Below are 22,844 nucleotides of genomic sequence, written 5' to 3' on the forward strand. Positions count from 1 at the left end.
AGCCACACCTCCGCCTTTGGAACCTTCCAAGGTGCCTGAGTCCTTACTTTCAGTGTCTTCATGGCTGCTTCCCACTCCTCTACCCCGATCCACCGTCTTCACTAGGGAGGCCCTTCCAGAACTTTGCAGACTTGGGCAGCTCTCTCCTGGACAGCCTGGTCATAGTTGCAGTTACGTGTTTTTTGTTGCGATTGTTGCTCTCTGTCTCAGTCTCTCCTTTTAGATTGTAAACTCGTGAGGGTAGGGACTATGTGGGTCTTGCTCATTCTTGTTCCCAGCACCCTGAAGAGAGTGGGGACTAGCAAAGACTCTCAGTAACTTCTGTAACGTGAACACGTGTGGCTGGGCCTCGGGCTCAGCCTGGAGCTATGTTGAGGGGCTCCGTAGGGTGTAGGCATCCAATCTGTTGTTGGTGTCAGGAGCACTGCCCACAGGGGAGAGTCCATCGCTTCCACTGGATCACCTCTGCTTGGCCTCAGAGTCTAGCCCTCACCTGTTCTCCTTCGATCCCAGATGATCTGAGGCCCTGTGTGACAGCACTTTCCACAGGCGTTCATTAGGACCTTCTGGGCCAGGTCACGTGCTGGCAGCAAGGATGGGGAAACACAGAGGTACCTTCCATGATACGGAAGAGCTTGTAGTTGGGGGTTCTTAAGCCAGTGCTTAAGGCAAAAATCTGACATATCAAAATTGCCTTTGAAAATTCTGAAAATCCCTGAACCATTTATAAAGTGCGGACTAGTGGTTCCAAGTGTACAACTCCCAGATGTGCTTCGTGTAAAACGTACGCATGCATAATGAGCATAGAAGGGGTTGCATTCACATGGGTCACGTGCAGCATGGTGCTGCTTCCAAGCTTGTGAACATAGGAAAGCAACTCAAGAGAAGCTGGTTCTTCTACCCCTGGTTAGGACTGACCACGTTAGAGTCCCCAGCAGATTGAGCGTCTCCTTGCCCAGCATTTTGTTTCCTTCCCCTGAATGGAATGAACTTTGTTGTTTTTCTCATCCTAAAAGTTATTAGTTGTCATTGAGTCGATTCTGACTCATGGCAACCCCATGTGTGCAGAATAGAACTACCTCCTAGGATTTTTAAGGCTGTGACCTGGAAGCAGATCTCCAGGCCTGTCTTCCTAGGTGCCCCTGCGTGGGTTTGAACTGCCAACATTTTGGCTAGTAATTCATCACTTAACTCTTTGCACCACCCAGGAACTCCATTCTAGAAGTTGTCGTCGTTATTAGGTGTTGTTGAGTCCCGACTCATAGCGACCCCGTGTACAATAAAACGATCTACTGCCCAGTCCTGCGCCATCCTCACAATTGTTATGTTTCAGTCCATTGTTACAGCCACTGTGTCAGTCCATCTCGTTGAGGGTCTTCCGCTTTTTAGCTGACCCCCTACTTTACCAAGAATGATGTCCTTCCCCAGGGACTGGTCCCTCCAGATAATATGTGCAAAGCACATGAGGTGAAGTCTTCCCATCCTTGCTTCTGAGGAGCATTCCGCTGTCCTTCTTCCAAGACAGATTTATTTGTTTTTCTGGCAGTCCGTGATGTATTTAGTATTCTTGGCCAACACCATAATTCAAAGGCATTAATTCTTCTTTCCCCCCAAGCCTTCCTTAGGCCTTCCTTATTCATTGTCCAGCTTTTGCACGCCTATGAGGCGATTGAAAACACTGTGGCTTGGGTCAAGTTCACCTAAGTCCTTAAAGTGACATCTTTGCTTTTTAACACTTTAAAGAGGTCTCAGTTTGCCATACTGTCGTGGCTTGCGTGTTGCTATGATGCCGGAAGCAGTGCCACCAGAATTTCGAATACCACCAGGGTCACCCATGGTGGACAGGTTTTAGCAGAGCTTCCAGACTAAGACGGATTCTAAAAGTAGTACGTGCTTTTCATATGAGGGAGAAAAAAAAAAATCAGCCAATGTAGAAAGTGATAAAGAAGACTTGGAGAGCCACATGTAATCTCGGCCCCTGGGGCTGTCACAATGCATAAGGAACAGCCCAGAATGGGTGACCTTGGGCAAGTAGCTTCACTCTGCTCAGCCTCAGCTTCCTCACCTGCAATATGGGGATAATAACCATAACTTGACCACCACTCACAGGCTTTTGTGGGGGGTCGGTGAAGTCATGTGTGCAAAGCTTCCTTGGCACTCACTGGGGTTCAGTGCATTGTGTCAGCACAGGGGATCTGATACGTGTTTATTATCACTGTGAAACCTGTGTGAACTGGAACTTGATGGGACTGCCCTGTTTATCTGGGCCTTGCTAGTTTTCCGCCTTTGGATGGGTACCACTTTTGTATCACTCATTTTAGTGGAAGATATTTGAGTTTTCCTTCTCTGACAGGTTTCTGCCTTACACAGGTTCTGGCTTTCAAAGGTTTTACTGTATCACTGTTATACATGTGGTTAAGGAGCTCTGGTGGCACAATGGTTAAGTGCTTGGCTGCGAACCGAAAGGTCAGTGGTTTGTACCCACCAGCCATTCCTCAGTAGAAAGATATGGCAGTCTGCTTCCGTAAAGATTACAGCATTGAAAACCCTATGGGGCAGTTCTACTTGGTCCTGTAGAGCCTCAGTGAGTTAGAATTGACTCAACAAAACGAGTTTGGTTTTTTTCTTCTTCCTCATTTTGTGTGCCTGCATGTATTCATTTACACACATACATGCACAGATATTTCCCCGCCCTGACTTTTCTTCATGAGAGGTAATGTGGAGGACCCAGGGGCAGACAGGGGTTGTTGTTATTGTTAGGTGCCATTGAGTTGGTTCTGACTAGTGGCGACCCCATGTACAACAGGATGAAACGCTGCCCGGTCCTGCACCGTCCTCATAATTGTTGCTATGTTGGAGCCCATTTTTGCAGCCACAGTGTCAATCTATCTCGTTGAGGGTCTTCTTTTTCTCTGACCCTCTACCAACCATGATGTCCTCCAGGGACTGGTCCTTCTGGGTAACATGTCCAAAGTACAGGAGATGAAGTCTCTCCATCCTCGCTTTCAAGGAGCACTCTGGCTGTACTTCTTCCAAGACAGATTTGTTTGTCTTTCTGGCAGTTGATGTTATATTCGATATTCTTCCCCAACCCCATAATTCAAAGGCATCAATTCTCCGGTCTTATTCATTGTCCAGCTTTCACAGGCATATGAGGCAATTGAAAACACCATGGCTTGAATCAGGTGCACCCATGTCCTCAAAGTGACATCTTTGCTGTTTAGTGCTTTAAAGTGGTCTTTTGAAGCAGATTTGCCTAAGGCGGGGGTAGCCTGGGCAAAAGCCAGGAGGAGGGTCTGAGCATGAAGGGAGGGGGGCAGCAGGCCTGTATCTTGTGGTTATTGCTGTCAGTTCAGCTCATTGCGACCCCATGTGGCAGAGTAGAACAGCTCCATAGGGTTTTCTAGGGTGTAATCTTTATGGGAGCAGATTGCCAACTTTCTCTCCCTCGGAGCCACTGGGTGAGTTCGAATTGCCAGTTTCAGTTTTAGGAGCCCAGCACTTAACCATTAGGTCACCAGGCCACCAGGGCTCCTTAGAGGGCCCTTAGGAGGGACTACAAAGCAAAGCCTGCTGGGCATTGCCCTTTTCTGAGGAATAAGGCACTTCCGATAGTTCCCAGCAGGGGGAGCTGCACAGCCATGTGTGGGGCTCCAGCAGTGTGCTTGGATGTCCGTGCAGGATGGGTCCCAGCAGGGAGTGGCAGAGGCCAGCCACCATGGCTTGTCTGTTTCAGAGCTCTGAGTAGACTTGGTCTCTGTACAAGAGCCCTGACCTGTCTGCTCTCTCCATGCCCCAGCTCCCCTCCAAGGCCCTGGTGCCTGAGATGGAGGATGAGGATGAAGAGGACGACTCAGAGGACGCCATCAATGAGTTTGATTTCTTGGGCTCTGGGGAGGATGGGGAAGGGTCTCCAGACCCCCGGCGTTGCTCTGGAGATGGGAACCATCATGAGCTGGGTGAGTCAGGGTTTCTGGTTCACCTCTCTTTGCCTTCCTTGCCTGCAGGGGTTGGTGGGGAGGCAGACCCTGGCCCTGCTCCTTCCACACACAGCGCCTGCAGCTGCTTCCTGCCCCAGGGCCTCTCCACCGGAAGGATATGCTTCCTGAGAGGAGAGTGGCCAAGGAGAGTGGGAGGCCCGCACCAGGGTGGTCAGGCCCCTCACCCCTTTCCTGGAAAACCCCTGTGGCCCCAGTGTGGCCTCCAGCTGTCCCCAGCAGCATCCAGTCCTTTGTGACCTCAAGGAGGGAGCAGACAAGGACTCAGTGGGGGAGAGGCTGACCGGCCATGCTGTGTCTTCCTCCCTGCCTGTGACTCAGAGCCAGGAGAGCCCCCAGGAGCCAGGGGGTGTGGCTGAGTGCACTGAGGCCAAGGCAAGGGCCCCACAGAGGTGCCAGCTCAGACTCAGTCTCCGCTGCCTACCCTGGGGCCAGGGCTTGCTTCACCACAGTTGCACGCGAGGCCTCAGGTGGTGAGGGTAAGGATGGCATGGCCTGTGTGAACCTGGGGGAGAAGAGGTGGGTAACTCCTCTCATGCGTCTCATCCCTCCAGAAAGCCGTCGGGTCAAACTCCAGGGAATTTTGGCAGACCTTCGCGATGTGGATGGGCTGCCTCCCAAAGTGATTGGCCCACCCCCTGGCACTCCCCAGCCCCGGCCGCACGAAGGTAAGTGGCCCATCCCAGTCCCAAGGGGCCCACAGCAGAGGGAGGCTGCAGAGCTAAGCCTGGGGCTTCTGTGTCCTCAGTGTGGAGGCCTGGCCTTTAGCCTGCAGCCTCCCTGTCCCAAAAGTGCATCTGTCTGTCTGTCTCCCTCTATTTTGTCTGTCCTGCCCTGTCTGTCAGCCTGTCTCTCTTGTCTTTCTTTTCAGCTGTATTCTTGATCTTATCCTCTCCCTGTCTCTCTTTCTCACTCCTTACCTCTCCCTCGGCCTCTCTCTGTCTTTCTCTCTCTCCCTGCCCCTCTCTGCGCCCTCCCTCCCCTCCCCCCACCAGGTTCCTTTGGCTTCTCCTCAGACGTTTTCATCATGGACACTATCGGGGGCGGGGAGGTGAGCCTGGGGGACTTGGCAGATCTCACCGTCACCAATGACAACGACCTCAGTTGTGATGTAAGTTCATGGGGCACCCCCCCCCACCCCATTGGCCCCGGCCCACACTGGCGCGTGATGCCGGCACCTGCTGAGCTCGGCCTGGGCACCAGGCCTGTGCTGGGTCCCGGACATGTAAGCATTCAGTGAGATCCTTCAGCAGCCCTGGGAGGTAGGTCCTCCTGCTCACCCCACTTTACGGAGAGGTGCAGCACAGACAGTGGAGGGACCCAACTAGGGTCACAAAGGTTTGGGGCCTGCAAGATGGCAGTTCGGGTCTCAGTCACTGTGCCAGGCTCTTCCTCCCCTCACCACACCCTCCCGCTTGGCACACCACCAAGTCTAGTGAGTCCCCACCGTGGCTGCGGGGGTGGGCTAATGGCAGTCCAGTGTCAAAGGAGCAGTGGGCCCCAAAGGTGGCGGTGAGAGCCCTCTGTGGAGGAGGTGGGATTCAGCTGGGCTTCAAGGACAAGCAGGATTTGGGGCACAGAAAGATGGCACACCAAACCCAGAGAGATGGTGGGGGAGCTGGGAAGATAGCCTCAGGCCAAAATCCAGAAAAATCAGAACGGGCTGATGGGGCAGATGGGCTGGCGTGCAGGGTGTCCCAAGGCCAATGTTCTGAGCCCGGGGTACGTGGCTGGGTGGGAAACCCGTGGGCATGGATGCGAATGCACGTTTCCTGTGCCTCTTCATCACTCACACTTTCTAGCAGGCTATCATGGGGCTAACGACCCCAGTGAGGTTGGGGGGTGCTGCCATAGACTGCTGGGAACTGGGCTGGCGTCGGGGTGTGAGTAGTGAGACGTCACCCTTCCGCAGGTGTGAGGCAAAATGTCCCACACCCTGCATAGGGAGTCAGTGGGTGTCCACCCAACATCAGGTCCTTGGCCCCAAAAGAACTACGGCCTAAGTGATGGCTTAGGCAGGGCACTGGGATGCATAGGTGCCCAGGGCTCATCAGGTGTGAACCCCGTTACATACAGGCTGGAGCGCTGAGACTTGCCCAGTATCGTTACTGTCAGACATGGCCCTCCCAGGCCCCCAGCTCAGTGAGCAGCACCACCATCCGTGGGGCATGTGTGTGGCTCCCCACAGGGACCTGGGGGCTCCGTCCCCCAAATCACCCCACTCTGTGTACTGTCCCCATCTCCACCATCAGATATGTACTCTGAAGGCCCCATTGTTCCCCGGGCTTCCTTATGATCTCTTAATCTCTGTCTTTCAGCAGCTTTATTGAGGTACCATACAGTTCACCCAACTGAAGCGTACAATTCAGTGGCTTTGTGTAGATTCACATTTAATCTAAGAAAATTTTCATCACCCTAGAAGGAAACTCCCAGCCCTTAGCCGTCAGCTTCCAATCCCTGGTAGCCTGGCAGCCACCAGTCTACTTTCTGTCTCTGTGGACTTGCCTGTTCTGGACGTTTCGTATAAATGGAATCGTATAAGACGTGGTCCTTTTGTGTCTGGCTTCTTCCACGTGGCATGATGTTTTCAGGTTTCACCCATCTTGTAGCATCTATCAGTACTCCGTTCTTCCTTATGGCTGAAAGATATTCCATGTATGCCATTTATCCGGTGATGGACACTTGGGTTGTTTTCACCTTTTGGCTGTTGTGAATAATGCCTTGATGAACATTTGGGTACAGGCTTTGTGTGGACATGTTTTCATTTCTGCTGGGTATATGCCTAGGAGTGGAATTGCTGGCTCATATGGTAACTGCGTTTCGCCATTTGAGGAACCATCAGACTGTTTTACAAAAGCGGCAGCACCATTTTAAATCCCCATCGACGGTGTCTGAGGGTTCAGATTGCTCCCCATCCCCACAACACTTGTTATCTCTTTCTAATACAGCTGTCTTAGTGGGCGTCAAGTGGTACCTTATCGTAGTTTTGATTTGCATCTCCCTCATGACTAATGGTGTCGAGTATCTTTACAAAAGCTTATTGGCCAATTTTTATATCCTCTTTGGAGAACTGCCTATTTAATTTCCCATTTTTTAGTAGGGTTATTTGCCTTTTTATTATTGAGTTGTAATATTGTTCACATATTCTGGATGCATCTTTAGCCACTCTCACCTCTCCTAATGCAAGTTTCGCGTGGGACAGCCAGCATAAGCCATGTTGCCCCCCTCCTGTAAACCCTTGTCTGGCTTCCCATTTCTCTGAGGTGTTTTCATTAGGATGAAGTGCAATTTCCTGAATGTGGCTCACATTTTGCCGCCTCCTGACGTTTCTGACCTCATCACCTGCACTCTCCCCTTGCTTTCTGCACTCCAGCTACACTGCCTCCTTTCAGGCTCTGGGTCTGCCCTCGGTGCCTCCAGCCTCAGGGCCTTTGTACATGAAGTTTCCTTCCCTAAGCCCTTCCCCTTATTTGCTAAAGTCTGCTCATTTGTCGGGTGTTTGTTCACATGCCATAGCAGCCCTGCTGGCACAGTGGTTAAGCGCTCAGCTCCTAACCAAAAGGTCGGCAGTTGGAGCCCACCAGCGGCTCCACGGTAGAAAGATGTGGCATCTGCTTCTGTAAAGGTTCACAGCCTTGGAAACCCTGGAGGGCAGTTTTACCCTGTCCTGCAGAGTCGCTGTGAGTCGGAATCAACTTGACAGCACACAACAATAACAGTTCACGTGTCACTTCCTCAGGAAGGCCTTCTTGACCCCCACAGAGGAGGTTGGGCTGCCTGCTGTTGTCCCCCTCCCCGCTCAGGACACACTGCTTGTGGTTTGTAATCCTGTGTACTTGTGGGATGAACTGATTGTCCTCCCCCCAGCCCCCTTCTGAAGGGCACACTCCCAAGGTTCGTGCTCCTCTTTGTCCCCCAGCCTCTAGCTCAGTGCCCAACTCATCGTGGCAGCTCACTGCAGAGAGCATGGGGTGAGCACCCTGGGCCGGAGAGCACGTCTGCAAAGGCGTCTGTGCAGCCTGGGTGGGGAAGGGGGTCCTTGACGTCCTGGACGTTGGTGTCTGTGTGACTGCCAGGGTAGGAGAGAAGGTACTGAGGCAGCTTCCCCCCTGCCCCCAGCTGTCTGACAGCAAAGATGCCTTCAAGAAGACATGGAACCCCAAATTCACCCTGCGCTCTCACTACGACGGCATCCGCTCCCTGGCTTTCCACCACAGCCAGTCAGCTTTACTCACTGCTTCTGAGGATGGCACGCTCAAGCTCTGGAACCTGCAGAAGGCAGTCACAGCCAAAAAGTGAGGGTGCCCTGAAGGCCATGGTAGGGGGGCATCTGAGCTAAGGGGGGCTCCTTTGGTAAGGGGGGGTCTCATGACATCCCTCTCCTCGTCTCCCCACAGGAACGCTGCGCTTGATGTGGAACCTATCCACGCCTTCCGCGCTCACAGGTAGGAAGGTGCCTCTGGGCCTGCCCAGAACTCCGTCTCCAAAGACAGCCTGACCCCTTGCTCCCATCTCCGTTGGCGCCTCCCCTTCTGCACACGCACATCCCTAGCTCCTTGTGTTCCACAAATACTCCGATGGCCCTGGCCTCTGACTGTCACCACAGCCCTTCAGAGGAGGAAATGGGGCATGGTCGGGGCAGGCAGCCTGCCCATCGGCACAGCCAGAGCCCTAGATGCTAAAGTCATTTTGGCCACCATGGAAAAGTGCTAGTGGAGAACCTGAAGGCCCCACGGTGGGGGGATTCTGAGCTTTTTGTCTCTCCTCTGCCTCTGTGCCTTCCAGGGGCCCTGTGCTGGCAGTAGCCATGGGCAGCAATAGCGAATACTGTTACAGTGGTGGGGCAGATGCCCGCATCCACAGCTGGAAGATTCCAGACCTCAACATGGACCCCTACGACGGTTACGGTGAGGACACGTACATTGTCCACCTGTGTCCTGCCCCGCACACAGTGCTGGGAGTGATTCAGGATGTGCGGGGGGAGCGGGGGGGGGCAGGCTAGGTGAAGCAGGAGTGACGAAGGTGGGGCCGTGTTTCACGGAGGCAGTGGTGGTTGATCCAACTCAGGATTAGGGTGAGCTGGCCATGTGGCGGGCAGAGGGCAGGGTGTCCCAGGCCAGGGAACTAGTACTGGCAAGGCTTGTGCTGGCAGACAGTGCGTTCAGGGCTCAGCCCAGGCTGTTGTGTTGATGAAGTGGGGCAGTTTTGAGGAGAAAGGAGAAAAGGTGAGATGGGAGAAATCATCTGGGCCAGGGTATAGGAGTTTGAGCTTTATTCTGGGGCCACTTTTACAGGTTGTTGAGTAGGAAAGTGAGGGGACAGCCCCTGTGTCTAACCCCCTGCTTCTGACGCCACCCACAGTAGCCATCTTGACCAAGGGCATGGCCCTATCGCTGTTTTTCAGGGAACATTCTCACCCTATGAAAGGTCAGAGATCAGTCTCAGGTAGTGTGTGCTGCGCATCAAGTGAGCTGCCACATACAGGGTCAAGTAGGACTCTGGCAAGAGCCACCTGTGTGGACTCCAGGGGCCAGGAGGCAGTGGCATGGCCTTTGAATACCTGGTGGGGCTTGGAGACCCAGATGGCTAATGCACTAGTCAGGGGCAGGGTGAACTCTGCCTGGACCAAGGGAGTCGTGGACTCCCTGTGGAGGAGAAGCTATGTGCAGCCAGCCAGGGCCACAGAGCCACCACTGTTCTTCTCTCCTAACTTAGCCCTAAAAATGACGTTATCGAGGCCCTACCCGATGCACTAGTCTGGACCCTGAGGAGACAGCAATCAGCAGAGAAATCCCTGCCCTCTGGAGCTTCCATTCCATGGTGCCTCAGGGTCCTAAAATCTCCCTGGAAGAGCCAGTGGTCAGAGTGGTGACCATCTCCGAGGGGGAGTGGATGAATCTGTAGGAATACATGAGGGAATGGATAGCTCAGGCCCAGCCTCCCGTGGCTCTTGTTGGCTGGCCTGTGTTCCTAGGCTGTCCGAAGAGGGGCTAGCAGTCCTGACCTGGTCTGTTTCCTCCCTTCGGGTGGGTCCAGACCCGAGTGTGCTGAGCCATGTCCTGGAGGGCCATGGGGATGCTGTGTGGGGCTTGGCCTTCAGTCCCACCTTCCAGCGCCTGGCCTCTTGCTCTGCTGATGGCACCGTCCGCATCTGGGACCCCAGCAGCAGCAGCCCGACCTGCCTCTGTAACTTCCCCACAGCCAGTGGTGAGTGGAGGGGGATTGTGGGGAGGACCCTGACTTCTCACATGAGAGCCAGACCCCATGGGGAGGAGGGACTCCTGGTGAGGGCCCCTCAGGCAGCCTTCTCTTTTGTCCACCCCCAGAACATGGGATCCCCACCTCAGTGGCCTTCGCCAGCACCGAGCCTGCCCACGTAGTAGCCTCCTTCCGCTCTGGCGACACCGTCCTCTATGACCTGGAGGCTAGCAGTGCCCTCCTCACGCTGGAGTCCCGGGGGAGCAGTGGTAAGGGGGCCGGAGACCAGGGCTGGGGCCAGACCTATGGACCAAGAGCTGTATGCCTCCAAGCCCCAGTTCCTCCTGTGGCTTTGGCGACCCAGTGCCCGGTCAGCTAAAGATGGCTCCCTGCCTCTCCAGGGCTCTGAGCCTGGGCTGTTGCTGGACCAGAGCAGGAAGGAACTAAGGCCCAGTGGAGGCCCAGCTGTCACCCTCACAGACAGAGCGGGCTTTTGTGCTGAGAGGAGCCAGTGCTTCACACGGCCTCCCCCAGTGGGTGGCCTGCTTGATGGAGCACACAGAAGTTCTCGTGCTACCACACTCCTCACACATACACCCCCCAAAACAAGGCGGGTGCCCATTTTACAGATGAAATACCAAGGCCCAGAGAAAGAAGTGGCCTATGTGCCTGGCCCACCTTGACATCTAGGAAGGGGAACAAGGGTGTGGGGACCGTCCGTTCTCTTGCCCTTGTCCTGTCTCCCTGATCCTCCCCTCGTCGTCTGTCCCTCTCTCCCCTTTTCCTTCCAGGCCCAACCCAGATCAACCAGGTGGTGAGTCACCCAAACCAGCCCCTCACCATCACTGCCCACGATGACAGAGGCATCCGCTTCCTGGACAATCGGACAGGTAAGGCCCAGGCTTCCCAGTGCCCCCAGCCTGCCTTCCTGGCCTCTCCACACACTGGCTGTGTGTGTGCCCCTGTGTGTGTTGGTGGGGGTGACCCAGACTCTGACTCAGAAAGCCTAATCTCCTGTTGGGGGCACTCAGAGCATCCCCTTGTGCCCTTCCCCATCCCAGTCAAGGCCCAGAGTGGGACAGTAACTCGCTACCCACCTTGTCTCCCTTCAGGGAAATCTGTGCACTCCATGGTCGCCCACCTGGATGCCGTCACCTGCCTAGCCGTGGACCCCAATGGTGTATTCTTAATGTCAGGAAGTAAGTTGGGAGCCTCTGGCCCCTCAGGAGCAAGGGCATGTCCCTACCCCTGCGTGGGTGCAGTGCCCTGGCCCCCCTATGCTTGGGGAGAGGAAGTAGAGGGAGCCTAGGCACTGGCTCCGAGGAAGTGCTCCAGGGCTCCCTGGAGCTGGGATGCTGGTGGAGAACTGAGCTGAGCAGGGAGTGGAGCCCCTCTGAGTCAGCATAGTCACACTGATGGAAATAGCTCCAAGCCCACTGTGGCCACTTCACACCATCTCATCTAATCCTCTGAATAGCCGTTGGAGGGTGGTACTCTTATCATCCCCATTTTACAGATGTGGAAGCTGAGGCCCAGCTTAGGGGCTGCAGGGCTTCAAGTCTAGGTCTTTCTGACTCGGAAGTCCCACAGTGCTTTGTGGCAGCTGGGCCCACCCTGCTGTCTGTGAACAGGGCACTGGGACTGTGGGGCTGGGCCTAGAGAGGAGAGGGGTGGTGGTGAAGGGGCTGAAGTGCCCCAGGTGGGTGAGGGGGTGAGCTGCGGGGACTGGGTGGCCGAAGGAGGCTGCTGCGGGGAAGGGCCTCAGATGCCAGGCTCAGGCTCCACTCAACCTTTGCTGCCCAGCACTGGCCCTGGCCCGGCGTCAGGGTGTCAGTGGGTGGGTGCACAGAGGGCTTTGAGTCGTGGAAGGCACAAGTGGAGCAGGTCACATCGTGACTCTGCCTCCTCATCATGTGTTCATGGCCTCAGGCCTTGCTCCCCCCGCCCCTCCGCTGCCACACGTGAGCATCAGCTTCCCAGGGCGGAGCTCAGTGAAATCAGGTGCTGTACAGAGGGGCTCTGGTCCAGGCCCATCCTGCAGATTGGCTCCACCCCCTGAGCCGTGTTTATGAAAATGGAGCCAAGCCTCTCTTGGTCAGCCTCCCACCGCAGCCAGCCAGTGTCCTGCCCAACCTGTTCCCTTCTTTCCCTCTGACTGCCAGGTCCTCTGTGCTTGCTCTCCTAACACACTCTCTCCTTCCCACCCTCCCTCTTCCGTCCCTCTGGTCATTCCTCACAAGGGCCTCCTGCCTCAGGGCTGCTCCCATTCTGTGGGTTTACAGTTTGTTTCCTGGTTGACCAACTAGCCCACCCTGCAGTGTCAGTGCCACAGGGGCAGGGAGAGGTGCCTGTTCTGTTCACGGTGCGCCCCCACTGCCTGTACACAGTAGGAGATGAGTAAATACCTGGCGGAGAGAGGATGCAGGACAGGACAGGAAGGTTCTCTTTGGCGCTGGGCAGAGGGAGGGTGGGAGAGGACCGAGCTCCCACCTTCCACACACCCTCCCCAGGCCTTTGGCCCTGGCTAGGTGTGAGTGAGGTTCAAGGGGTGGAGCAGAGTGCAGAGGTTGGGTACCTGGGCACTCAGTGACAGCCCCTCCCACACCCGCACAGGTCACGACTGCTCCCTGCGCCTGTGGAGTCTGGACAACAAGACATGCGTGCAGGAGATCACCGCCCACCGCAAGAAGCACGAGGAGGCTATCCATGCTGTGGCCTGCCACCCCAGCAAGGCCCTTATCGCCAGTGCTGGTGCCGACGCCCTGGCCAAGGTCTTCGTATGATGCCTGCTGGGCCCCGCCCTGGCCGCCACACTGGCTGGGGATCAGGGCCAGCAGGGCCTAGGTGAGGGGCTGCTGGACACGGAGCCTGAGTCCCTGGCTCAGGTGGCAGAAGTTCTCCTCCTCTCAGTGGTGCCCTCGCTCACCCCACCCGGAGCCTGAGTCCCTGGCTCAGGTGGCAGAAGTTCTCCTCCTCTCAGTGGTGCCCTCGCTCACCCCACCTAGCCCAGCATTTCCTGTGGGCCCAGTCCCACGGGACACCCTATGAGGATTGCTGGGGTAGGCCAGGGTCTTAGAGGACGGGTGTGAGGCCTCAAAGGGCCCTGGAAGTCCATGGTCCAGGCTCCCCACCCTTGTCTCCTGCAGGTGACTCCCAGCCTCCCACTGGAGGCTCAGAGGCCTAGCCTCTCCTTGCCTGCCTTGGAGCCTGGTGGTGCTAAGGTCTTTCCCCCGCCCAGGCCTCCTTCAGGACCCACCCTACCGAGGATTGCCTCTGGGGAATTTTCTTTTTGGCCCTGACCCCCACTCTGGTGTCTGAGCTGCCTTCTCGAGGGCAGCACAGCCAGGGCCCGGTATCCTTGGGGATCAGTTTTTCCAAGACACCAGAAGGTGCCAGGTGCCCCCTTGAGCCCCCACCTTCCCCTCCATCCTCCCAGACCTGGGTGGGAGCTATGCTGGGAGGAGGTCCTAGGATCTTGCCCTCCTCTGGGCCATCTGCAAGCCCAGAGCCAGGGACTACAGGCTTCCCCATAGTAGGAGCTGGGGCCGGGCCCCCTTGTGGACCCCATCACTCCCCCATCCCCTCAGTTCACTCAGCACTGCTCTGCAGACACTAACCAGCACCACCAGGGCCAGTAACTGCCTGAGGGGGGACGCCCTACCTCCCCAATACTCCTCCAAGGGCAGCCCCCCAGCCCCTACCCATGGGTCACCCATGGAAAGAGTTAGCCTTCTCTTGCCCCTGCCAGGGGCGTGGAGGATGGAGTGGGGGCCAGAGGCCCGTGACTCCCTGTATATCTGTATAAATAATGGGATTTTAATGGAGCCCCACATGGTTGTTATCACTGTGTGATAGTCTTTGTCAGTCTCCTCTCCTGCCCCCTACTCTGCTCCTCTATTTATTTCACTCTCTTCGTTTGGGTCCCACCCATCCCCTTCAGTCCCCCTTCCAGGTTCCTGTTTATAAGCCCCTCCCCTCTCGCCCTGGACTTGTACGTGAAAACTTGTCTCAGTAAACCCTTTGGAGTAAGACAGGTGATGATGCTAACTGCTGTGGGCACTGGGGACTTTGGGGGTAGAGGGGCCGCCTAGGGGAGGGATGAGCCAGCTCAGCCTGGGTTGGGTGGGAAGAAAAGGGGATATGATGGGTTGGGGTTTTGTAAGTGGGCAAGGGGGGGCCAGAGAGGGCCCAGAGCTTGGGTGGGGTGTGGACAGAGGGGCGGAAGTGGGGGCAGAGGACCGAATCTCCCGTCCTTCCTTTCTGTCCCTAAGCGTCCCCTCCCCAGGGGCAGCAGCAGCCTGGGGGCAGAGCCCTGACAGCCAGTTGACGTAACAGTTCAGCTCTTGACTCCTTGCCCCCCTGGGGACATGTGATGGGTGGTGGTGCACGCCTGTCTACAGGGACACAGGCTGCCGCCCCCCCCACCCCATGCTCAGGAGGCTGCCTGGAGGAGGAGGTGTAGGTTTGTCAAGCTCAAAGGACAGCCAGGGTGACCGACCCCTCACTGCAGGGCGCTGAGGTGGCTGTAGCACAGTGGCTAACACTGTGCCCTGAGCCAGGCCCTGGGCCAAACTCTTTGCACATCAAAGAGATGGGACCATTATCCACACCTCCGAGGACCAGAGGGAGGCTGGTGGTCGAGGGTCTCACTCAGGGCCTCCACCACGTCAGCAGAATTTGTATCCAGTCCCAACTCTAGGCCAGTTCTCTTTTGCCCTCTGCTTGCCCAAAGGGCTCCACAACCGATGGGTGTCTGGACAAGTCCTGGCACGCTCCGGGTCTCTCAGCATCTTCTGTGAAGTTGGATGACAGAATGCCCACCTCCTAGGTTATAAGGGGCCGGAGGCCTCTGAACATGGAACCGCACACACGCTCCAGATGTGTTAGCAGTTTACTGTGGCCCATTGAGCCAAAGGGTGGGGGAAGGGGCTGGCCATCAGGTGATGCCAACAGGAGCCTGGCTGTGGGTTCCACGTGGCCTTACTCCCCCACCTCGCTCTGGGCTCTGCAGCTTCCCCAGGTGGCGGTTTGGGTTTTCACTCTGGCCTCAGACTTCCTTCCCCGGCCCCAGCTCCCGGATGTGGTGACAGAATCGCTACTGTACCCACCTCAGCTGCCCCTGACAGCCATATGCCAGGAGGGGGCAGGGGGCTCTTCTCGAAGCCCCATTCCCAGGTCAGGCTAGCCTGCTCTTCTCCATCGGGATGCCTCTGGAGCTCAACTTGGGCCTGAACCTCTCCAAGAAGCAGGTGGGGTGGCAGCAGCTGGCTCGGTGATCCTGGATGAGTCATTTTGCCTCTCTAAGCTTCAGCTTCCTGTATGTAAACTAAATGGTAGCCACTGTTTTATTATTAGCTGTGGAAGAGAAATCAAGGTGCTGGAGGAGGTGTTTTATGACAAGGCCTGGCACACAGTAGGCCCTCAAATGCCTGGGTGCTTGATGTGCCCACCCTGTCTCACCCTCTGCAGTTATATACCAACAGTCACCGTCTACTGAACTAGTGCTGTGTTCCAAGCACCTGTGTAAGATCTCATTAATCCGCACAATAACTGAGGGTTGTCCTTGTAGAATCCCGTAACAGATGAAGAAAGAGGCTCAGAGACGGAAGCCACCTACCTAGTTGCACAGGGATAAAGACACACGCAGCCCCCTGACACAGTCTGTCCTGGGCCTCAATTCTCCATCTATGAAGTTGTGTGGGTGTCGTCCTCCATGGTTGCTACCTGGCCCTTACAGAGACCCCCAGGGCTTTGGTTCGCCACCATCCTAAGGGCTCCCAGGGCTGATAAACTACACCCATCTCCACCCACGCCTGCCTCTTCCCGGCACAGGTAACCCAGTTCCGTCCGTAGCCTTGCCAAAGTCGCTGGAGTCAGACCGGGGCCAAGGCCCTTCTGCTCATCTGGAGGGCTGTCTTCCCACCTGTGGAACAGGCTAGGGGTGCTCGCTGCCGCCCCCTTCCTCCGGACTAGAGCGCTGCGGGGACAGGGGCGACGCTCTGCGACGGGGCAGACCTAGCTCAAAGAGCGGGCCGGACCTGACACCACATTTCCTACCCCTTCTCCTGCGGTGGGTGCCGGATGCAGGCCAGGCAAGACAGGGCCCCCTCCTTAAAGGGCCAGGCGCCTCCGCGGCTTGGGCCCCCCCGCAACCCGTGGTGGATGTAAGGGTGGCGCCCCTACCTCTCCAGCTTAGGGAAAAGTAACTTTCCAGACTTGGGAGTGTTGAGGAGAGGAATCAGTGGCTCCTTGCCCTCACCCCCTCCCCACCCTGGGTCCCCAGGCCCCGACGACAAGGTCCCGCCCACAACTCAAAGGCGCCGACCCGCCCTCCCCTTCCGCCCCCGGCCCCCCGGCGGGCCCCGCCCTCCCGCTGACGTCACCGAGCCCCGCGCCCATTGGCCGAGTGCGCCGTCGCTCCGGACACTTCCTCCTGGGCCGCCGCAGGAGAATTAAACTTTGGAGGGGAAAAGAGCCGCGGGGGCCGGGCGACCCTCCCCTGGCCCACCCCCGCCGCCGGTAACGCCCCCTTCCCCGAGCCCCCGACCCAACTTTCTCCAGCTTCCCAGACCGTGAGATTCCCTCCTCAGCACCCCGGCCCTCGGGGCTCTTCTGCCCATCCCCGGGCCCGTCGGATCACCGGGATCCACTTGATCCTCGATTCAGAGACTCCCGCCCCCAACCCCAAGGTCTGGTGAATCCCTCCGATCCCCTTCTTAATCGAATCCTCTTTTTAGATCCCAGTCTTTTCTCCCTCCAGGGGTCCTTTGCATCCCAGACTCCTTGGATCCCTGTGCTCCCGACCTACTAGATTTTCTTTTCTGATTTCTTGGGCTCTCTCAAATACTCGATCCCCAAACCACTAGGTTTCTTTTTTAGGGTCTTGTGTGATCCTTTGATTACCAGGCGTCTGACCCACTAGGATTTCTATTTTCCCAGGATCCCGCCATCCTCGGGTCCCCTCAACCTGCCAGGTTCCTCTTCTCGGATCCCCGCGCTCCTACCACCAGATCACGAGATCCCACGGATCCAGTGATCCGGATTACCCGGATTCCCCCAGCCGGATCCCGGGTGGGCGCCAGGCGGCCGGTCCCGGGCTCCCCCCATGGCCGCCGCCCCCACGCATCCCGCAGGGCTCCCGGGCTCTCCCCTCCCGGGGTCTCCGCCACCCACTGGCCCCAGCTTGGAGCTCCAGTCGCCGCCGCCGCTGCTGCCCCAGGTCCCGACCCCGGGTCCCGGGGTCTCTTTCCACATCCAGATCGGGCTGACCCGGGAGTTTGTGCTGCTGCCCGCCGCCTCCGAGCTGGCCCATGTGAAGCAGCTGGCGTGCTCCATCGTGGACCAGAAGGTGCGGGGTCCCCTCATTCAGCTTCAGGAAGGGCCTCTCAGAGGATGAGGGCTCGGGCAGAGGCGACCTGGGGCCTGGCGTGGTGGAGGGGGACAAAGGGGGCTTGAGCCTTTGGCGACTGAGGGGTGGGGGGCATTAGCCCCCCATTGCCTCCCCACCCCACCACCCGCCTGAAGGAAAATTGGGCAGGGGTGGGGTGCCCCAGAGGCCTCCCCAAATTGCGTGTGCCTGCATGTTGTTTTCTGCAGAGAGCAGGGAGGAAGGGAGGGGCCGACCAGGTGTAGGGAGGGGAGGAAAGGGCAGGTGGGGGCCCCAGATGCAGGGGGATCGCCCCACTCGGGCCCATCCAGGCCTCCCATTTGGTGGAAACAGTGGAAATTGAAGCCAGGCTGGCCATAGCGATCGGGTAACACGTGTGGGTGTGGAGCAGTGTTGGCTGCCAGGGCAAGTGAGGTCTCAAAGACCCATCCCTAACTCCCCAGGCCTGAGAAGTGTGCAGAGGGGTAGGCACCCCCTTTGCACCCCCAGAAACTCTGGGGACCTGTTTCCTCTCCTTTTCAGAGTGCTCCCACCCCTAGATCTGATGCTAGTCTGTTAGATAGGCCACCCCTCACCAGAATCCACCCTTAACTTTGGGCACCAGAATCACCAGGTTGGGAGCCTGGGGACTATGGAAAGAGGAAATCAGGTAGAACTCAATGTCAGAATCCTAGGATGTTGAAAGGTAGAACAGTGGGCTTCTATGCTGTTGGAACACTAGTCTGTAAAAATGTTAGAATATTATAATCCTAAATTGTTGCCATATTCAAATCCTTGGTAATTGAACTTTTCTGATGTTAAAATGTTCCAGTGTTGGAATTCTAGGCTGCTGAAACACTAAAATGTTAAACTTTTGGAATGTTGGATTCCTAGGCTGTTGGAATCCTAGAATATTTTAATCCTGGCTTGTTGAAATCTTTTAATGTTAAAATATTCAAATATTAGAATCCTAGTTTGTCAGGCTCCTAGAATGTTCAAACATTAGACTACTGATCATCTAGGCAGTTGAGATCCTAAAACCTATAATAATAAGCTGCTGGAATCCTAGAATGTTAGAATGACCAAGTATCCTAATTCCAGAGTCTTCTCAGACTCCTGGAAGTGAATCCTTTGGGCCTCAGAGAAATATCAGGAACTGAGCCAGCTCCCCTGTTTTACAGACAAGCAAACGGAGGCTTAGAGAAATAAAGACTTAAGGCAGACCTGGTCTTCCGGGACTTCCCCACCCCCTCAGCAGGCGAGAACAGATAGGACACCGCCCCTAGACCCCCAAATCTAGCAGACACCTCCCTCTCCCTCCAGCCTGCTCTTTGGTAAGCCAGGCTCGGGTAGGAAGCGTTTGCGGGAATGAGGGTGGAGGGAGTTCAGATTGTCCCTGGTTGAAATTCTTTGCTCAACGCTGAATCCCCAGCCTGCCTCTCTCAGGCTTGCCCCAGCGTTATTTTTCCTCCCCTCCTGGTCCCAGGTGCATTAGGGCCCCTTTCCTTCCTTCCAGCTGCCCCACCTGGGCGGTTTCACTTTCTGTTCTACCAGGTTTCATTTCCTGCCCCCCCCCAAGCTGGGGACCTGGGCACCTGGGTCCTTTAGACTTTGAGGGCACACCCCCCCCCCATATTCAGCTCCCCAAGAGTCCTAAATCCCTTCCTTCCAGCTCACCCCGCCCCAGTGCTGGGCCTGGAGCCAGGTAACAGGGAAAACAATAGGTCCCGGAAGGAAGCTGGAGTGGGAGGGTGGTGGATAGGGAAGGGGGTGCTCACTTAGCCTCACCCTCCCAAGCTGCGGAAAAAATCCAGGTGTCCACGCTCCCAGGGGTACCCTCACTCCAACCCACCACGCCAGTCCAGCCCGTTCTGCCAAATCTCGCTCCCAGCACATCTGGGGCGCTGGCATCCTGCCCGGCTTGAGCTGGGGTTGGGAGGGGGCTAGCAGGAAGCGAGGGCTGGGGTCTCTGAGTGTCCGGGGGAAACGGTCAGCCCTTGCCCTTTGAGTGTTCCAGTCCACGGCCGGAGGCAACTCTAAGCTTCTCCGTTGCCACTTCCCTCTCCCGCTCCCGTACCTCAGTTCCCTGAGTGTGGCTTCTACGGCCTTTACGACAAGATCCTTCTGTTCAAACATGACCCCACGTCGGCCAACCTCCTGCAGCTGGTGCGCTCCGCCGGTGACATCCAAGAGGGCGACTTGGTGGAGGTGGTGCTGTCTGGTGAGAGACCAGTGGGCCCGTCAAGGTGGGGGCGGGGCATCAGGAGAAGGTGGGAAGGGACTGAGTTGGATTCAGAAAATTGCTTCTTAAATTTCAGAGGCCCCTTCTGGTGGCACGATGGTTAAGCCTTCGGCTGCCGACCAAAAGGCTGGCAGTTCAAATCCACCAGCCGATTCTTGGAAACCCTGTGGGGCAGCTCTACCCTCTCCTATACGTTGCTATGAATTGGAACTGACTCGCAGGCAAAGGGTTTGGTTTTTTGGTTTGGGAAGCTTTCACAAATTGCCCTCCTGAATGGATAAATAAATCGTGGTGCATCCACACTGTGGAATGCACACAATGAGAGTGAATAACCCACAATATGGATGAGCCTCAAAAACATAATGCTGAGGGGCAGACGCTAAGACACCAGATTACACGTATAATTCCATTTATAAAACACAAAAGACTGGCAAAATTACTCTATGGTGTTAGAAGGCAGGAGTCTTCCTTTGGGGAAGATGGAGACTGGGTAGGGACAGGAGAGGAATGCCTGGGGTTTCAACTGTCACCTCTGGAAGCTCTCCAGGTGATTATAATGTGCAGCCAAAATCTGGTTCGCCCACCCACCATTCCCATTTTATAGATAGGCAAGTTCTCAACACCTTAGAACTGAGAGCACAGCAAGTGCAAAGGCCCTGAGGTAGCAGGGAGCTCGGTTTGTTACTTAGCAGTAAGTACAGTGCTAAGAGTCCTTTGGTCCTTTCAAGGCAGGTGGCAGAGGGATTTATATGTGCTTTATTCATAGTTGTATCCCCCTTGCATAGGGCCATGCTCAGTAAAATCTGTTGAAATGACAAAAGTTTGCATTTATCCCCCTGGTGACCTCATTCAGGTTTTAAATACTCTCCTATAGGTAGACAGCTATTGAATCTTTATCTTCATCCTGGACTCTCCCATAAAACCTCCATGACAGCTTCACCTGGCATCTAATAGACATCTCAGATACGGCCGGTTCAAGACAGAATTCTTCTTGACTTTCTCCTTCCGAACCTGCCCTTCTTGTACTCGTTGCCATTGAGTTGATTCTAACTCATAGTGACCCTACAGGACAGAGTAGAACTGCTCCCTGTGATTTCCGAGGCTGTAATCTTTTTGGAAGCAGATAGCCACATCTTTCTCCCGTGAAGCGGCTGGTGGGTTTGAACCTCCGATCTTTTAGTTAGCAGCCGAGTGCTTAACCACTGTGCCACCTGAGCTCATTGTTCTTCCTGTAGCCTTCTTCACCTCAGTGGAGGGTGTTACCATTCACTCGGGTTCTCAGGCCCCAAATCTTGGTGCACCCTTGACTTCTCTTTTTCTGTCATTCCCTCACTTGATTCATCACCAAGCATTTTTTTTTTTTTACTGTGCTTTAGATGAAGATTTATAAAGCAAACTAATTTCTCATTAAACAATTAATACACATATTGTTTTGTGACATTAGTTGCCATCCCCATGACGTGTCAACACTCTCCCTTCTTAACATTGGGTTCCCTGTTAACAGCTTTCCCGTCCCCTCCTGCCTTCTCATCCTTGCCCCGGGGCTGCTGTGCTCCTTTCGTCTCATTTTGTTTTATGGGCCTGTCTAATCTTTGGCTGAAGGGCGAACCTCAGGAGTGACTTCATTACTGAGCTAAAAGGTTGTCTGGGGTTTCTCCAGTATCCTTCAGACCAGTAAGTCTGGTCTTTTTTTGTGAGTTAGGATTTTGTTCTACAATTTTCTTCAGCTCTGTCCGGGACCCTGTATTGTGATCCCTGTCAGAGCAGTCAGTGCTGGTGACCGGGCACCATCTAGTTGTGCTTGACTCAGTCTGGTGGAGGCTGTGGTAGTTGTGCTCCATTAGTCCTTTGGACTAATCTTTCCTTTGTGTCTTTGGGTTTCTTCTTTCTCCCTTGTTCCGGGCAGGTGGGGACCAAACCTTATCTCAACATATACCCTGAATCTATTTCTTATCAAGCCCACTGATCCAAACCACTATCATTTCCCACCTAGAAGAATGCGGTAGGATGTAAGTCAGATCATGCCACTCCACTGCTCAGAGTCCTCCCATGACTCCCCATTGCCCTTGGAATAGAATGCAAACTCTTCAGCATGACCTCGAAGCCCTACATGATCTGGCCCCTCCCAGTTCCCTCAACTGATCTCTTAGCACTCTCCTTCTTTCTCTGTTCTAGCCATGCTTGCCTGGCCTCCATCTCTTGAACAAACCAAACTCCCTCCTACCTCAGGGCCTTTGCACGTGCTGTTCTCACAACCCAGAACGCTCTCCAGCTCCAGTTTTCTCACAGCTGGCTCCTTCCTGTTATTTGGATCTCAGCTCAAATGTTGTTTCCTCATAGTAGCCTTGCCTGACCACCCTACCAAAAGTCTCCAACTTCTTGGTCACATTTGATATTATCACACTCATTTTCTTCGGAGCATCTAGCAGTCTCTGAAATTCCCTTATTTGTGTGTTTATGTTTCTTGTCTGTCTTCTCACAAAAATGTCAGCTCCCTGAGAGTAGGGTGTATGTCTGTCTTACTCGTTGCTTTATCCTGAATCCCTGAACAGTGTTTGACACCTAGAAGAGAACTTCTTTCCGTTGAATAATACTAATAAAGCTAGCTTCATATTAGAAGGAAATTTTGAAAGAGAGTTAGAGAACTGGTACCTAATCCAAAAATGAAACTGTTTTAACATAGTTGTTAATGGGTGCTGTCCGGTGGATCTTCAACTCATAGGAACCCCACGTGACTGAGTAGAACTGACCCATAGGGTTTTTTTAGGCTGCAATCTTTATGGGGGGGGCTCCAGTAGCACAGTGGTTAAGTGCTTGGCTGCTAACCAAAAGGTCAGCAGTTTGAATCTACCAGCTGCTCCTTGGAAATCCTATGGGGCAGTTCTACTCTGTCCTACAGGGTCACTGTGAGTTGAATACACTCAATAGCAATTTTTTTTTTTTTTTTTGTAATTTTTACTGGAGCTGATTGCCAGGTCTTTCTCCCGTGGAGCAGCTGAGCAGGTTCAAATTGCCAACCTTTCAGTTAGCTAGCAGCTGA

The 22,844-nt window shown here is 55.1% G+C and overlaps 2 protein-coding genes across 6 annotated transcripts in view; both read left to right on the forward strand.

Moving 5' to 3' along the window:
* The window catches only part of STRN4 (striatin 4), a 30,477-nt gene extending 16,252 nt beyond the window's left edge, over window positions 1–14,225 (forward strand). Inside the window, exons 7-17 of one of the 2 annotated variants that reach the window (XM_049900683.1) lie at window positions 3,800–3,959; window positions 4,553–4,666; window positions 4,994–5,109; window positions 8,118–8,293; window positions 8,396–8,443; window positions 8,784–8,905; window positions 10,035–10,205; window positions 10,325–10,465; window positions 10,988–11,086; window positions 11,309–11,395; window positions 12,810–14,225. In XM_049900683.1, coding sequence (XP_049756640.1) covers window positions 3,800–3,959; window positions 4,553–4,666; window positions 4,994–5,109; window positions 8,118–8,293; window positions 8,396–8,443; window positions 8,784–8,905; window positions 10,035–10,205; window positions 10,325–10,465; window positions 10,988–11,086; window positions 11,309–11,395; window positions 12,810–12,979 — 1,404 coding nt within the window. In that variant the 3' untranslated portion in view covers window positions 12,980–14,225. The remainder of the gene's footprint in view (window positions 1–3,799; window positions 3,960–4,552; window positions 4,667–4,993; window positions 5,110–8,117; window positions 8,294–8,395; window positions 8,444–8,783; window positions 8,906–10,034; window positions 10,206–10,324; window positions 10,466–10,987; window positions 11,087–11,308; window positions 11,396–12,809) is intronic. The other variant, XM_049900684.1, reaches the window with a different exon arrangement.
* A 2,394-nt stretch (window positions 14,226–16,619) lies between these two features.
* Window positions 16,620–22,844, forward strand: part of PRKD2 (protein kinase D2) — a 33,820-nt gene continuing 27,595 nt past the window's right edge. For 2 of the 4 annotated variants that reach the window (XM_049900746.1, XM_049900749.1), the window contains exons 1-2: window positions 16,722–17,544; window positions 19,645–19,783. In XM_049900746.1, the coding sequence (XP_049756703.1) occupies window positions 17,302–17,544; window positions 19,645–19,783 (382 nt within the window). In that variant the 5' untranslated portion in view covers window positions 16,722–17,301. The other 2 variants (XM_049900748.1, XM_049900747.1) reach the window with 2 other exon arrangements.

The sequence above is a fragment of the Elephas maximus genome, chromosome 11 (assembly GCF_024166365.1).
Source record: "Elephas maximus indicus isolate mEleMax1 chromosome 11, mEleMax1 primary haplotype, whole genome shotgun sequence".
NCBI classification, from domain to species: Eukaryota; Metazoa; Chordata; class Mammalia; order Proboscidea; family Elephantidae; genus Elephas; species Elephas maximus.